Genomic DNA, 14,144 nt, shown 5'->3' with positions numbered 1-14,144 from the left:
GGTCTCTGCTTCCTTTTCTTCTGTTTCACTCTGGGTATCCAATACACCATTGTCTTTTTGTCTGTAAACATAATGTAGGTGGAGCATAAGCCTTTTTGATGGCAAGAATATGGGTGATATCCAGTTAGCACTGTTGGAGCAGCAGGAAGCATATATTCTTAGAAGAAGAGGGAGAGCAATTTCTGCCTCCCCTGGAAATTGGTTCTGTCACTAATAAAATACACACACACACATACACAAATATACCTGAGCTCATATTCCCACTTTTTGTATTCTGCCTCTCCTCCCAAGTATGTGTGATCTTCACATATGAAGTAGACTGAGGCTAAGAGATTAAATGGTCCAAGGAGTAGGAATTTGAACCTGCAAACTCCCTGATCCTACTCCATCACTATAACTACTATATTGCACTGGCTTTCAGTAAGTTAGGGTTCATTAACATGCAGCCCTAGAAGAGCATGCATAGATCTTATTCACAGTATGTGTTTTACAGAAATTTGGAGATATTGAAGGCCTTCAAGAGGAGGATTCTCCTTTAAGTGTTGTTCTAACATTTAAATCCCGTTCTGAAGCTGAAAATGTAAGTAATTATAAGCTAACATTACTGTACTCCTCTAAGATGCACTAAAATATCTGCTTGAATGGAAAGTGGTTCATTAATATATTTGGTGGGGTACTACTTTTACAAAGGCATTGAATATTTGATCACTGGTTTATAATTCAGCCAATGAATAAGCTTGTTTAAATTATGATTCAGAGAAATGCTTGTAGTAGAGAGTATAAACTCTGATTATTAGGGCTGTGCAACCAATTTAGCCAAACCCTGAACAAAATCTGGTTAAGGCAACTCTAAATCAAGGCGAATCAATTCAGAGCTCAAAACAGGGAGACAGACAGAGCCCATTTCAGAGCTCAGACAGAAAATGTTGCAACACAACATTGTATGAGGTGGGAGGGGAGCTAGACTTCGCTCATTGACCACTATAACTTTGAAGCCAGGGATTGATTTATTTATTTTAAAAAAGCTTTGTGTCTTAGTGTTGCAGTTAGTTACAACACTGGTAACACTGCAATTTGGATTCAGGATCCAAACCAGGTCAGAGCAGGTCCAGGTCACCAAATCTAACCCCACATTAAATCAGGAGTCCTTGCATAGGCATGGGTATTATACTGTATAGTAGAAAGACTTCTTGGAAGTGCACATGGTGATGCTTCTGCTATAACAGCAAATAGCCTCTGCTTCTTAGCACATAATTTGTATTATTGTCTTCTCTTCCCACCCCCCAAAAAAATTCCTGCTCTAGGCGGCCAACCAAGGATTAAAGTTCAAAGACCGACGACTACAGATATCATGGCATAAACCCAAGGTACCCTCTGTGTCCACAGAAACGGAGGAAGAGGAACCCAAGGAAGAGGTACTGGAATTATGTTTAAGCGCAGCTTGTCTATCAAAGCCTCTCTCAAACACTTTTTTTTGTTTTGTTTTTTGTTTTTTTTGCTTCTTACTGTTTTGAGCTCATTATAGGAACTGTCCTGGAAGGGCATTTCTGAATGCTTAAGATATTTTAGGAGAACCTTAAGGTTGTCTGCATTCTCGCCGTTTTGTGACTAAATCCTCCTGTTCTTTAATTTGGTTCATAACTCCACAGCATGAATCAGATGGTGGACAGTTGGTTGTTTTTAATTCTTTAGCAATTTATACACCACCTTTCTGGACCAAGTCCACCCAAGGTGCCAAGCAAAATACAAGCATAAAACACAAGAATATATTATAATTATATTCGATTAATTTGATATTTATACCTTGTTTTTTCTGTTAAAATAATACTCAAAGCTGTATTACTTTATAGTTTATTATGATGCTATATAATCGAAAAATAGAGTATATTTTAGCAAATACAAAAGCCATTTCCAGAGCCACAAAAACAATTGCATAACCAATAAGACACATAAAGGCTATTTGAAAAGTGATTTTTTTTTAAGCTGAAGTGGCCAGCACATCCCTTGAGAAGGTGTTTCATAAGGTAGGGGCCGCTGCTGAGAAAGCCCTGTCCATTATGCTCTCTAATCACTTCAGAGCACTCAGATTCAGTTGTCACATTTCACCACCCAGATCCATTTTTGCTATGTTTTACCCTGGCATGTAGCATATTTAGAGGAATATCCAAGGGAAAATTTTGCCCACATTTTTCAAGTCAAGTAGAATCACTGATATGGACCAAAAGGTTGCAACTGACTATTGTGGTATCGTACATTAAAAAAATAAGCGTATTATATTTTGTCTTTATTCAGGAGACAGAAGCTTCAGATTTATTTTTGCCTGAAGATGATGATGACGAAGACGAAGACGAAGATGAATCTCGTTCCTGGAGAAGATGAAACTTGAAATGGAATCAATAGTTTTAGAATTGTTGAACTAAAACTTTTAAAAAAATATTTAAAGGAAGTCAATGAGCCAAAAATTGTTTTTGTTTTTTGTTTTTATTTTCATACACACAAGAAAGCAAGTGTGAGTTTGAGATATTAAACTTAACAAATAAGTAGCCACGATCAGCCAAAGGCTAAGTGTTGCAAAGGTGGTTGTGATCCTCTGAAGATGGAATGTATCAATCTTTCAAGCCCAACTTGTGTTTATTTTGTTTTTAAAATATGGACCTTTTTCAAGCTATCAATGGCTTTATAGGCTTTATTTAGTAATGTAGAGTGTGAGATGAGAGCTTTCTGTGAAGTTCATTTATATGTCAACATTTCCTGGAATTTGGTAATTCAAAAGTCCCTTAGTTAGGTGGCAGACAAGTTATTCAGTTTGAGTAAGTTTCACACCTGTCCAGAATTGCTCCTAATCTTACTGTGGATGATACCATTCAGCTATCTAGCAGAATTACAGGGCAATGCTGCCCATCTCCACATTCAAACAAGTCCACATCAATGACAGCTACTCTTGTCTAATATGGCAGTTCTTCTCAATCTGATCTTCAGACATAGTCCAGCCTTACTACTCTTTGGGTGCAGCTTACCACTGCTCTGTGAATTCCACATTTACTTTCATGGAGCATCCATGGACCTCCTGCATGAATCCTATTAAAATGAACAGAGCAGTTAGTGCTTTATGAATAGCTGGTATAAGCAAATACATCTAAGTGCTTTTAAAAGTATCCAGCCATTTGAGTTCATTTTCTGTCCTCTGTAGCTAAATAAGCTCTTTTTTTTTTAACCTTTTTAGGTCAAGCCTCCACAGTATTCAAAGCAACTTGTTCTTTTTTTAACACAGAAAGCCCCAAGTCTTTTTTAGAAAAATCATTAAAATGATAAGAGACCATCACTTCTAATAATATTGTGCTTAACTCTAAAGAGAGCAACTTTGGTAAAAGAAATGTTGAAAAGAGACTGATTAACTTAGATGCTTTTTATTTCCATGCTTTTTGGTTATGCTTTCCCTTCCTTCCCCCATACCACTTTTTTTATAGCACCTAGCAGTAGCTGGGGTAGATTGCGGTAGAAACCGTATTAAACTATTTTGGCTTTCCAGGGCAATAGATCTTCATACTCAACTCATGTGTCACTTGCTTCTGTTAAGCCTAGGCACATTGTCCTGTAGATTCCCCCCCCCCCCACACACACACACACACTCTTGGTGCCTCTGTACTATGCCAGTACACAGTAGGGCCATTTTATATAGGAAAGTATGTTACGCCACAGCGTTCTGAATGTTAGAGTCAAAGAAGCAGAGCAAACAGTACTGTTCTCAACTCCTGTGGTACTGGAACACTAATGCAAGCAAGTAAAAAAAAAAACTATTATTTTTGAAGTTTTCTATTAAAATGTATTACTGCAAATGGTACTTTACCCTCTCTTAAGTATCAGAAGTACTACATTAGATCTCAGCTAGCTACATAAAGTCAAGCACTCTGTTCTTCCTATTCTTTTGGGTACTGTTGTGTGTGTTGTGGTATGTAAAGTCCAAAGTAGTATCAATTTAAATTCCAAGTCATACTTGGAGAGGAGTGTAATTTGTCAGCAGTTTTTTGCCCTTTACACAAAGACCTTTGTTTTCTAGATTATTGCTACATTCCGACTAATGTTTAATCTCAGTGAATTACGTTAGAAGAAGAAAGCACGAATATTGCACACCATAACAGGCAAAGCCTTGCTCTTCCCCCCATTGCCTGCAATGTCTTTGGAATGCCTGTGACTCAGTATGTGGCCATCACATATACTGACCCATTGCAGCAAAATGCTTGAATCTGAACAGTTTAATCAAATGATAGAGGGAACAAAGGATTTATATATGTGTATATATATATATTGTACAGGGTTTTCTTAAAACTGTATAATTGTGTAAATATTTTGCTTTTTTTGTGTACTAAAACTACCAGCATCTAGATTTCCATAAGAATTCTTGTATTTTTGTATCCGGAAGATTACAGTGAGTGAATGAAGCTGTAAGAGAAATTTCAATAGCCTTTGGCACAGGTAGACCGGATAGGATTCCTTTTCATATGGTTTTAAAATAACATTTTGTTAGCACACTGTTCAGAACAGGATGGATGTCCTTGCTCAGAGTGTTGGCTTTTTTTTCATGGGGAGCGAGAAAGATTAGGGGCCATGGGGAAAATATTTATTTAATGGGGATTTTTTCCCGTTCTCTTTTCTTTTAAAATATTTGTTGGCTTACATAAATCCTCTGGTGACATCTTAAATGTGATTTCTCAGGCCAGAAGCACAAAAATGAGTTGTGCCCCTGAACCCATGTATTGAAAGCATACTATTACGTTACTGAGAATGTAAGTGATGGGCAGCATAGTAGTAACTCACTTAATACAAAGGAGAAAGGAAAACTAGTTCAAAGTGACCTTCATTTTGACATAGCTATGGATCTCCCTGTGTTGTGTATTAGAACTTAGTAGGATACCATTTGTGTTTCTAGGTAGGTAACTTCTGGTAACACTTCATTTTTTATTGCTGTGGAATTGTCACTTCTGCATTCATAAGCTATGATGGACAGCATAATATAATACCTACTAAGTGACTTGAGAATGATAAATCAATCTGAAATAAAAGGCTACTACACAAGGAGTACCACTTCACTGACCACTTAGTGTGTAATCCCATTGCAATCCAGAAGAATGCCACAATGTAAATGGTCAGTGAATCACCCCCTCAACCTCTACAGATATTAATGCTTCTACTATATAAGCTGTCAATTAAACTGTGGTATAAAAATTTTGGTTGGTTTGTTTTAAATCCTTGAGCATAAAAAAGCCTAGCATCCGAAAACTGATTTGAAAAATATATGCCCACATACAGTGGAGATGCTTCAACAGTTTTTAACAAAATCATGTGAAAAGGAATGGTAAATTCCTCTCAATGTATAGTAAACTTGTATTATAGTTTTTACAAGATTGTGAACTTGTGTAATAGTATATTAGGAGATATTGTTGGATTTCTAACTGTTTATACATTTAAATTCATACATGTAATGTTTGTTTTATTGATTACACTCTGAATTTCTAAGATGCATGTTGACTTTTTTGCAATAAAGAAATAATATGGAATGGCGTAAAACTAAAAACGAAAAAGGCATAAAACAGATTGAATTGAAATTTGGAAAAATAGCCATTCCCAAAAAAATTATAATCAGAAAAAGAGCTGTATTGCTTCATTTCTTCCGAGGTATACTCGCGTGAGTGCTTGGTGCAGAGTGTGTGTTAATAAATACATTCGTATACATATTCATATGCATAGACATAAGCAGTTGGAGAGAAGGTGCAGTTTTGTGGTAAAATGTTGGGTATCTTTATTGAAGTAATACAGGTTGGTTAAGCCTGTGACAGATGTGAATGCTTGCCTCAGAATTTTGCTATTTCCTCTCAGGAAGGGCAGTTTGAGATAAACAGCAGCTTTGTGACAGAACCTTCAGGAAAATTCTTGGACAACTTAACTGCCCTGCCCCAACTTAACTATTCTGAACTGGAAAATTATTTATTTTACCTCACCTTTCCAATGAATTTGTTTTGTTTGGGAGGCAGCTTACAAATAATAATCATAATATAAAATTAATACAGTCATAAAGCTCACTTTTTATTACATGGATAAAACCAATAGTGTGCTTTTTAATCATGTTTGCCTCCAACTTAACTAATAAAACTGGTGGTGGTGGTCTCTTGATGAGGGATAGTAAGATATCAAGTATTAGACAATAGCAACTGAAGGATATTGTTCACTATTCTGAAATTCACGTCACAGCAAAAGCAAGAAAACATCAGTAATTTATGAAAACAGATTTGCCTATATATCTTTGAACTCAAGGTAAGGTACATTTTCTAGACAATTCTGCATCTAGGCAACCTAGATCTGCTAGGTTGAGTAATACTTGCTTCCTCTGTTTTTAGGCCATACCTTTTAAGAGCTAAGACACGGAAGAACAGTAATTCCTAAAGTAGGCTGGCCCATGCTAGTGCACTATCAGGGAGCCATTGTTAGGCTGTGAGAAATTAAATTCTCCGAGGTTGCCCACTGTGCTTGTGAATGATTTACCATTCTGGTCTTGAAGCAGCTTGTGAGCTTTTGTGATAATATGTTTTCTTTTGCTCTAAAAATTCACCTTTACATGTATAAAGATCCCCTCCCCCCACAATTTTATTTCTGAAAAACTGCCCTGGCAGTTGGGAACACTTGTAGAAGTTCGATGCAGCCTAGATCTTTCTGTGTAGAAGATTAATGAGAAATATGTATATGTTAAATTTGCTCTAATCCACCACCGCAAATGGCCTTTATTTCTAATCTTCAGTACTTCGATACCTGCATAACAGTGGTAAAGAATTCCTTAATTTTTTGTTACTGAGAGCAGAAAGACTTTAACTACATCACTGGATCTGTAATCTGAGGGCATGATGTGTCTTCATGCTCTCTATAAAACTGAGGGAAATTCTGAAAGGCTTTTACAAACCCCAATGTGGCATGGAATCATTGAATTGTAGAGGTGGAAGAGACCCTGAGGGTCATCTAGCCTAACCTGCAATGCAGGAATCTCAGCCAGATCATACATGACAGATGACCATCCAACCTCTGCTTTAAAAGCCTTCAAGGCCCTCTAGATGGGCCATGGGTGCTATCTGGGTCCTACCTCATCCCTGCTTCGAGCAGCAAAAGATCTCTGGTCAGCATTGTGTGTCTGTTGGCTCTCAGGCCTTGTCTGTACAAGAGCTTGCCATCCTCACGAGCAAGACCCAAAAGTATTGGAAGAAGCGATACATGAGAAAATAAAGTACAAAAATGGTGAATGGTTTTATGTGATGGCCATGCTCTTTCTCCCATGTGGATCGTGGGGGTAATGATCTTCCATACCGGGTTAGTATAAAGATAACTAAGATAATGATGTGAACCTCTCTGAGTGAGCACTTGGAAAAAGCTATCCATTCCTACCTGTATCCCACCTCCCCTGAAAGGAGGTGCGCCTAGCTATGGTACAGTGTTACTTCTAGCAGGCTGCATTATTTATGTCTGTCAGAGTTAACTTCATCCATCTTCATCTGCAAGCTGAATCTGAGCTCAGATCCCCTGGGAGGAGGGCGACGCACAAAACAAATCCCATTTATTGGAGACTCTACAGAACAGTCTTTATGTTAATCTGCAGATAAACATATTTAAAAGCAATATCTGTTGTGACCCTAGCTATGTCCGCCCAAGAAATGTGATGCACTTCATAATATTTTTGGCCATTTTATTTTGTTTTCAATATAAACTGAAATGCGCCTTTGCAGCAGCAAGACAGATTATGATGATCTTTCAGTTTTTTAGACATTGCTCATACCGGTTTGCATTATTTTCTTTCAGCTAGCCATTTAGACGTACTGTAAAATAAACATTCATAAATTTCTTTCAGTTATTGAGGATTTCAATTTTATATCTTTGTAGCAGTGTTTTGATAGAAAAGGCTGATGTTGCATGTTGAGCTGGGCTGCCTTGACACAGTGTTCAGAACACAGGATCCTCCCGCCAACAATACTCCATGCTTTCAGCATCGATAGGCAAGTGCCTCAATCTTTTTTCTTTTTTGTGTAATTTTGGGGAACTACTGGATCAATGTCACGGCCAGGTTGCTTAGCAAGAGCCTTGTGTATTTGTGGGCACGTTTGCATAAAGATTAAAAAGGAGCATTTATGATACACCCGCACCTAGGCCATACTGGAATCCCAACATATTATGAAATACGTAGCTTTTGAAGGTTCAGAATGCTGCATAAAGAGGCTTATGTCACTTTAACAGTCACAGATGCCCTCAAAGGATCCTGGGAACTGTAGTTTATCCCCCCACAGAGCTTTGCTTCCCAGTACTCTTAACAAACTACACTTCCCAGGATTCTTTGGGGGAAGCCACGACTGTTAAAAGTAGTGTAGGAGTGAATTAAAAGTATGGTGTGGACGTTACTTAAGTTGTGCAATTGGCCACAATTATTTGAAAGCTCTCATCAGCATGGCACTTCTCGAGACAGACAGTGTATTCTAGGGATGTGCATCGGCTCTTTGTGTATTCCAAATAACCAGGTAAATTGGGATGATTCAAGGCAGACTCTCACATTCCCAAATTGGATTGCATTGTTAACAAGGCACATCAGGGTGAATCAGGGAATCCTCAACTCTGGAGTAGCTCTGTTGCTTCAGCATTTCCAAAATGTCAAGCACATGACCGCCCCCATCCCTCTTTTCTTTTCTGAGAAATTAGTCAGGAGACGTGGGGTGAAAGAATTGGGGCAGGGTCTTTTGTTTTGATGGACAGGTCCAGTTTTTAATCACAGTGATTAAAAGTGGGTGGGGGTTGTTGGTGTTGTTGACGTTAATTTTTCGTATCTTTATTTTGAATCTCATGATTCATCGTTCAAATTGGCTGTGTATTTTTTGATGTTTCAATGATTGTTTATGACTACTTTAGTTATGGTTGTAGTTATGTAATTTTTTTACATGTTGCAAGCCTCGAACATAGTTTTAACTTTAAAAAGTCAGCAAACAAATGCAATGATTGATTGATTGATTGATTGATTGATTGATTGATTGAATAATCTTCCCAGTGCACTCCAACCACAGTGATTTGAAGGAAGGATGTCAAAGTGAATAAACTAAGTTGCTCTTCACATGGGTCATTTTTGTCCTTTGAGTTTTGGCTGTGAAAATGGGGTAAGTGACAGAATTAGACTAGGTGGATTGCGTCTTTCCCAGTTGTTGTTTTTTCCTAGCAAGATAAAGCAATAGCTCATTTTCTCACCACCACCCCTCAGGTGACCACTCAGTAGGGAATGTCTAGGTGATGTTGGGCTACAACTCCAATAATCCCTGACCATTGGTCATGCTGGCTGGGATGAAAGAAAAGTGGAGCCCAACAACAACTCTGGAGGGCCGCAAGTTCTTTCCCCGCCCTGGTCTACAATTACTTAACTTAACTGCAGCACTGGCAGCTTGTAGTGAGTGAACCACCTTCCAGAGAAGTTTGCCTGCCATGACCTTATCTGCTCACTGAATATCTCCCGATAAACTTTATCAAGGCTTCTCCAGAGCACAGTCTGAAAATGGCTATGATCATCTTGGTGCTTAACTCTGCTCATCTTGTTTTGAACATGCAATATAGTACACATGAGGTTATTGTACTGAAGAACCTTTTTTTAAGTAATTATAATTTGGTATTCTGTGCATCTTTATGCTGATAACTTTAAAGCACTCATGGTCTCTGTGATTTATTTAAATGCTAATAAATTATACATTTATGGCACTTTAGTAATTCATGTGAAAATTATTTGGAGTCGAGCCACTATAATGTACTCCTGGTATGGTCTCCTGTGGCCAAAAATATGTCAAACAACAGTTCCATCCACTTTCTGGATTCACATTTTAGAGTGACTTTGGGTTATTCACAGGTCAGGGAAAGATAAGGAACAGTTTTTGAAGAGAGCAGGCCTTGAACATTTGAAATCCATTTCATAAGCAGCGAGGGTTATACTCTGTGCCGATGCTACTCTTCTTGTGCTCAAAGTACACCTTTTGTTTGAAAGGCTTTCCCGAATTCTTTCCTTCATTACTTAGTCATAGGCTGTATATGTATGTATGTATGTATGTATGTTTGTTTGTTTGTTTGTCTGTCTATCTGCTGTGCTTGAATCCCATGCTTCTTCCAAAGAGCTCACTGTGGTTGCATTCACATGGCAGTTTATTTGAAATGATTTAGTATTTAGGTGATAGCCATGTTTTAAAGATGCTGCCTTTTATTAGACCGTCATAGCTTTGGGGTTTCACAGAACTTTCCAGCTTTCAAAATGTTTGTTGTGAAGTATATCTTTGTGGAGGGTGTGTGGGTGTGAGAGAGACAGGACACATACAGAAAATGATGTACATATTTAAATAAGACATTTTGCAGTCCTATATTATATATTATTTAAATCTTACACCCGCACTCCCTCCATATACATATTCATTTATTTTAAGGGTGATAATAAGAAATTGTGGGTGAGGACTAGATTCTGTGACTTATCATTAGAAAATGATTCAACAGGCAGATTTGAAGCTCAGCAATCTAAGAGAGATAAATTCTTAAATTTAGGCTCATGCTTAACTTGGGGTAGAAAGGATTAGTGGAAGCTGATCCATTAGGGCAGATGGCAGACCCTCCAATTGTCCCTATTTTTCAGGAACAGTCCCAGATTTACAGAAGACGTCCCGGTTTCTGATTTGATCCCAGAATGTCCCTCTTTTCCTTAGGACGTCCCTATTTTCATCAGAGAAATGTTGGAGGGTAAGGAATGGGACACCCCTCATCCAGCCCATACCTGCCTGCCTTCTTGCAACCAGTCCAGGGCTTGGCAACACTTTCTGAACTTAGTAGGGTGGAGGCTTGGGGCACACCTTGAATGAGTTGGCTCTACCTGTTATTGGCTCTCGCTCTGGCTCCTCTTGGTGGCCCTGATTCCACTCCACCAGCCCAGTGAGCACCAGCTACCACCAAAAACTATGAGAAATGGCTTGTCTTTGTATGAATTAAAGCTGTGGTGAATGATCACGAGAAGTTGACAAGTGATGTATGTTTTCCTACCATAGACTTTGCTGGGGGGGGGGTTGGGGGGAATGATTTCTATGTTTGCCTTTGGGGAAATTGTTTTCTGAAGCCCATGAGAGCATCTCTAGTAATGTGCCATAATCCATGAGTTGTAGAACATGCTTACAGTTTTTATTAAAAGGCATTTTTGTGGCCAATGTTATGCAGTCATAAGGGTGTCCCCTGCACATGCTCAGTACAAACCTGTTGTCAGAGAAGGTTGTGTGATGCAGGAGGAGTAGAATTGAACGTTGAGGCCAAAACTGGGAGCAAGCAAACAGACCACTATGGCTTGAGGTGTTGAATTTCTTGGGCATTTTGTTGCAGGGAGCAGGCGGCTGAAAGCCACCCCTAGATATTTTCTGTCATAACATGTAACATGTGCACATCTTGTTTCATTTCAGCTGCACTGTTTAACAATGCAGCATGTTCTAAGACCTCCTTGCTTCCTTCCCCAAGTGCTGAAACCCGCACAAAACAACAGGATATATCTTTGATGGGTGAAAAACAGTGGAAAAATCTCGAGAGACATGTGACAGAAGATGGCACGCAGGGCTTCTAAAAATACCATGTAATGCATCCAGCTAGAGAGTGTCTGAGGCAGTGGTGGGAATTCAGCTGGTATGTGAGAAGGAAGCCGTGCCAGCTACAAGGCCCAGCGGGTCCCACTCCTTAATAAAACATAGTTAAAATGGCACAGGAAGCCATGGCTTGTCAGCTCTGACACCGTACATGGGATTTCAGCAAGCATGTGATGAACCACGCACGTCTTTTTGGCCAATGTGCAACTGCTTATTCTCCCCCAAAGTCAAGCACACCACTATTCTGTTTGGCTTTACAATTAATTACAAACTGGGAGGGAATGCAAACGGAAAGAGATTGTTCTAATTTCAGCTGACATGTTGGGGTTTTTGTCCTCCCACTTTGGTTGTTACGTTTTGCACTCAAAGTTTAATGAAGGTTTCAGTGAGCACTGATGTTAAGAAGCAGGCAAATCCAAACACTAATGCTAGTCATGTTTCTGAGCTGCAGGTCCAATACGCGGCTGTTTTGATATTGGTTTCTAGTGAATGTGGGTCAGGAAGGGCAAGTGACAACATGCGAAGGATTCATGTAGTCTGCTTGTGGGTTGTCACTTTTTTTAAGTACCCAGATTTGCCAGGCTTCTGGAGCAAAACGGCTATCTAAATATGCCACAACCATATGCTGCAGCTCTCCCTATTGCAAGATACCCCTTTGGAATATTTAGTAATGTGATGCAAAAATTGGCACTTATGGCTTAGATGCCCTTATCTTTTGCCTTGCTCTTTCCAGGTACAGGTCTGCGCTTAAAAGCACCATCTCAGAAAAACAAACTTGTTGTTTGCTCCAGAGCCTTTTCCACAAGACCCGCTCTTTAGCGCTCAGTCAGAGCAAACATCGACTCGGTGTTTCCGTGGATTGCTGTTTACTCCGATTGAGCTTTAAAGCGCAGGTTTCCACAGCTCTGGAGCAAAAAAAGTGTACTTGGACGCAGAGCTTTAAAGCATGGAAAGAGTAGAGAAGCCCTCTGTACTCACAGCAACATTGCAGGGCAGCGACGCCGAGTATATGGGGCGGAGGGGGCTTCAGCCACCTCAATATTTTGGGGCACGGAGCTCAGCCTCCCCAATATTGAGTGCTCGGCAGCCGGGCGGGACGCGCGAGGGTGAACCAATCCGTGCGCCCAATCCCTTGCGCGCCGCAGCCTGTCTCCGCCCCTTGGGTCAGGCCTGACCCGGGGACAGAGCAGCCGCAGCTAGGCGCCTCGCACACCGCAGCCTCTCTCTGCCCCAGCCAGCAGCCTCTTTCTGCTGCGGAGGAGCTGTGTGCTTGCAGCCCAGTTGAGGAGAAGGGCGGCAGCTCTCTGCCGCCAACTCTTCACTCTGAGGAAGCTCCCTCACACGCTAAAGCCAGGCTTCGATGGGAGTTTGTTGGAGGGAGAGGGCGCCTGGTCGCCCCCTCCAGAAAATGCACCCGGTGGATGTCTGGCTGGGTTGGTTGGGGGGGGGGAAGGTGTCATGCGTGTGACATCATGCACATGTGACATTCCCCCCCCCCAAAAAAAAAAATGTTGGGCGCAACTCGGCGCGCCTGTTGCAGAGGACCCATTCATCACAAGCATGGTTGAGTACAGGCAATAAAGCAAGAATGGGAAACCTATGACCCTCTGGGTGATATTCGACTCCAACTGTTGTGTTTCAGACTGCTGTTTCAGCCTGCCTCCCAACAAGGCAGAAGCCACTTAGGATCCAAGCCAGGGAATAGGAAGTATAACACTTCTTTTTCGTTTGGAAGAATCTCTTCCTTTCTTTGGTTGTTCCTGATAGTTGTCAGCAGTCCACACCCCTCTACAGATTAGGTTTGGGTGAAACATTCAATTAAACACAAAATCATTAATAAAACATTTTGTTAGAAGATTAAAAGAAACCATTTTATGTCTATGATCCTTTATTGGACACAAGTCTCTATTTCAGTATAGTCTCAGTGATTTGAAAAAAGGTGCTTTCTACATTATATCTGATTAGCAAGTTGAAAATAAAATGTCTACACAAAGCCAAAGGCGAATAAGATTCCAGCCAATGAGTTGCAGTAAAAGCAGCAAACCACAGTGGAATTTGAATAAATATTTTGTCATTCACAGCAAAGTGAATTACAGGCTAGCTGCATCACGGAGAAAGGGAAAACAAAAAATAGTGTTCAATGGCTGGTGAAAACTTACTGCTGCTCACACTGCCCATTGATCTGTTTCAACAGCAACAGTTGAATAATATGAAGCATGAACGTGTATTGCCAGAACCAATCAATAATGCTGACAAAGTTGGGTATTTACTGGAAACTTTTGTCGTATCAACAAGATTCTTTTGGGGATCTTTGATTCAACTACATGTGCCACATTTTTCTTCTTGTTGATTTTTTCTTTTTTTAAGTCATTGGACTATATATATTGTTTCCTGCCAGATATATTTAATTCATTCTTACTGAAAAAATGGGCTTGGAATGTTACTGACAAATCAGCAAAATGCCCACCAATCTGTGAGAAAATA

At 39.9% G+C, this 14,144-nt stretch overlaps 1 protein-coding gene and 1 long non-coding RNA gene across 5 annotated transcripts in view; both read left to right on the top strand.

The window, feature by feature from the left end:
* Positions 1-5,646, top strand: part of RBM27 (RNA binding motif protein 27) — a 32,954-nt gene extending 27,308 nt beyond the window's left edge. For all 4 annotated transcript variants that reach the window (XM_083487794.1, XM_083487793.1, XM_083487796.1 and 1 more), the window contains exons 19-21: positions 494-580; positions 1,305-1,415; positions 2,293-5,646. In XM_083487794.1, coding sequence (XP_083343920.1) covers positions 494-580; positions 1,305-1,415; positions 2,293-2,379 — 285 coding nt within the window. In that variant the 3' untranslated portion in view covers positions 2,380-5,646. The remainder of the gene's footprint in view (positions 1-493; positions 581-1,304; positions 1,416-2,292) is intronic.
* A 529-nt stretch (positions 5,647-6,175) lies between these two features.
* The window catches only part of LOC310699654, a 58,019-nt gene continuing 50,050 nt past the window's right edge, over positions 6,176-14,144 (top strand). Inside the window, exons 1-2 of the long non-coding RNA XR_014522190.1 lie at positions 6,176-6,309; positions 7,918-8,030. This is a non-coding gene — a long non-coding RNA (uncharacterized lncRNA). The remainder of the gene's footprint in view (positions 6,310-7,917; positions 8,031-14,144) is intronic.

Source organism: Podarcis liolepis (assembly GCF_965112155.1).
Source record: "Podarcis liolepis genome assembly, chromosome: 2".
Lineage (NCBI taxonomy): Eukaryota > Metazoa > Chordata > Lepidosauria > Squamata > Lacertidae > Podarcis > Podarcis liolepis.
The sequence above is the reverse complement of the archived record's forward strand: the minus strand, read 5'-3'. Positions and strand labels throughout refer to the sequence as shown.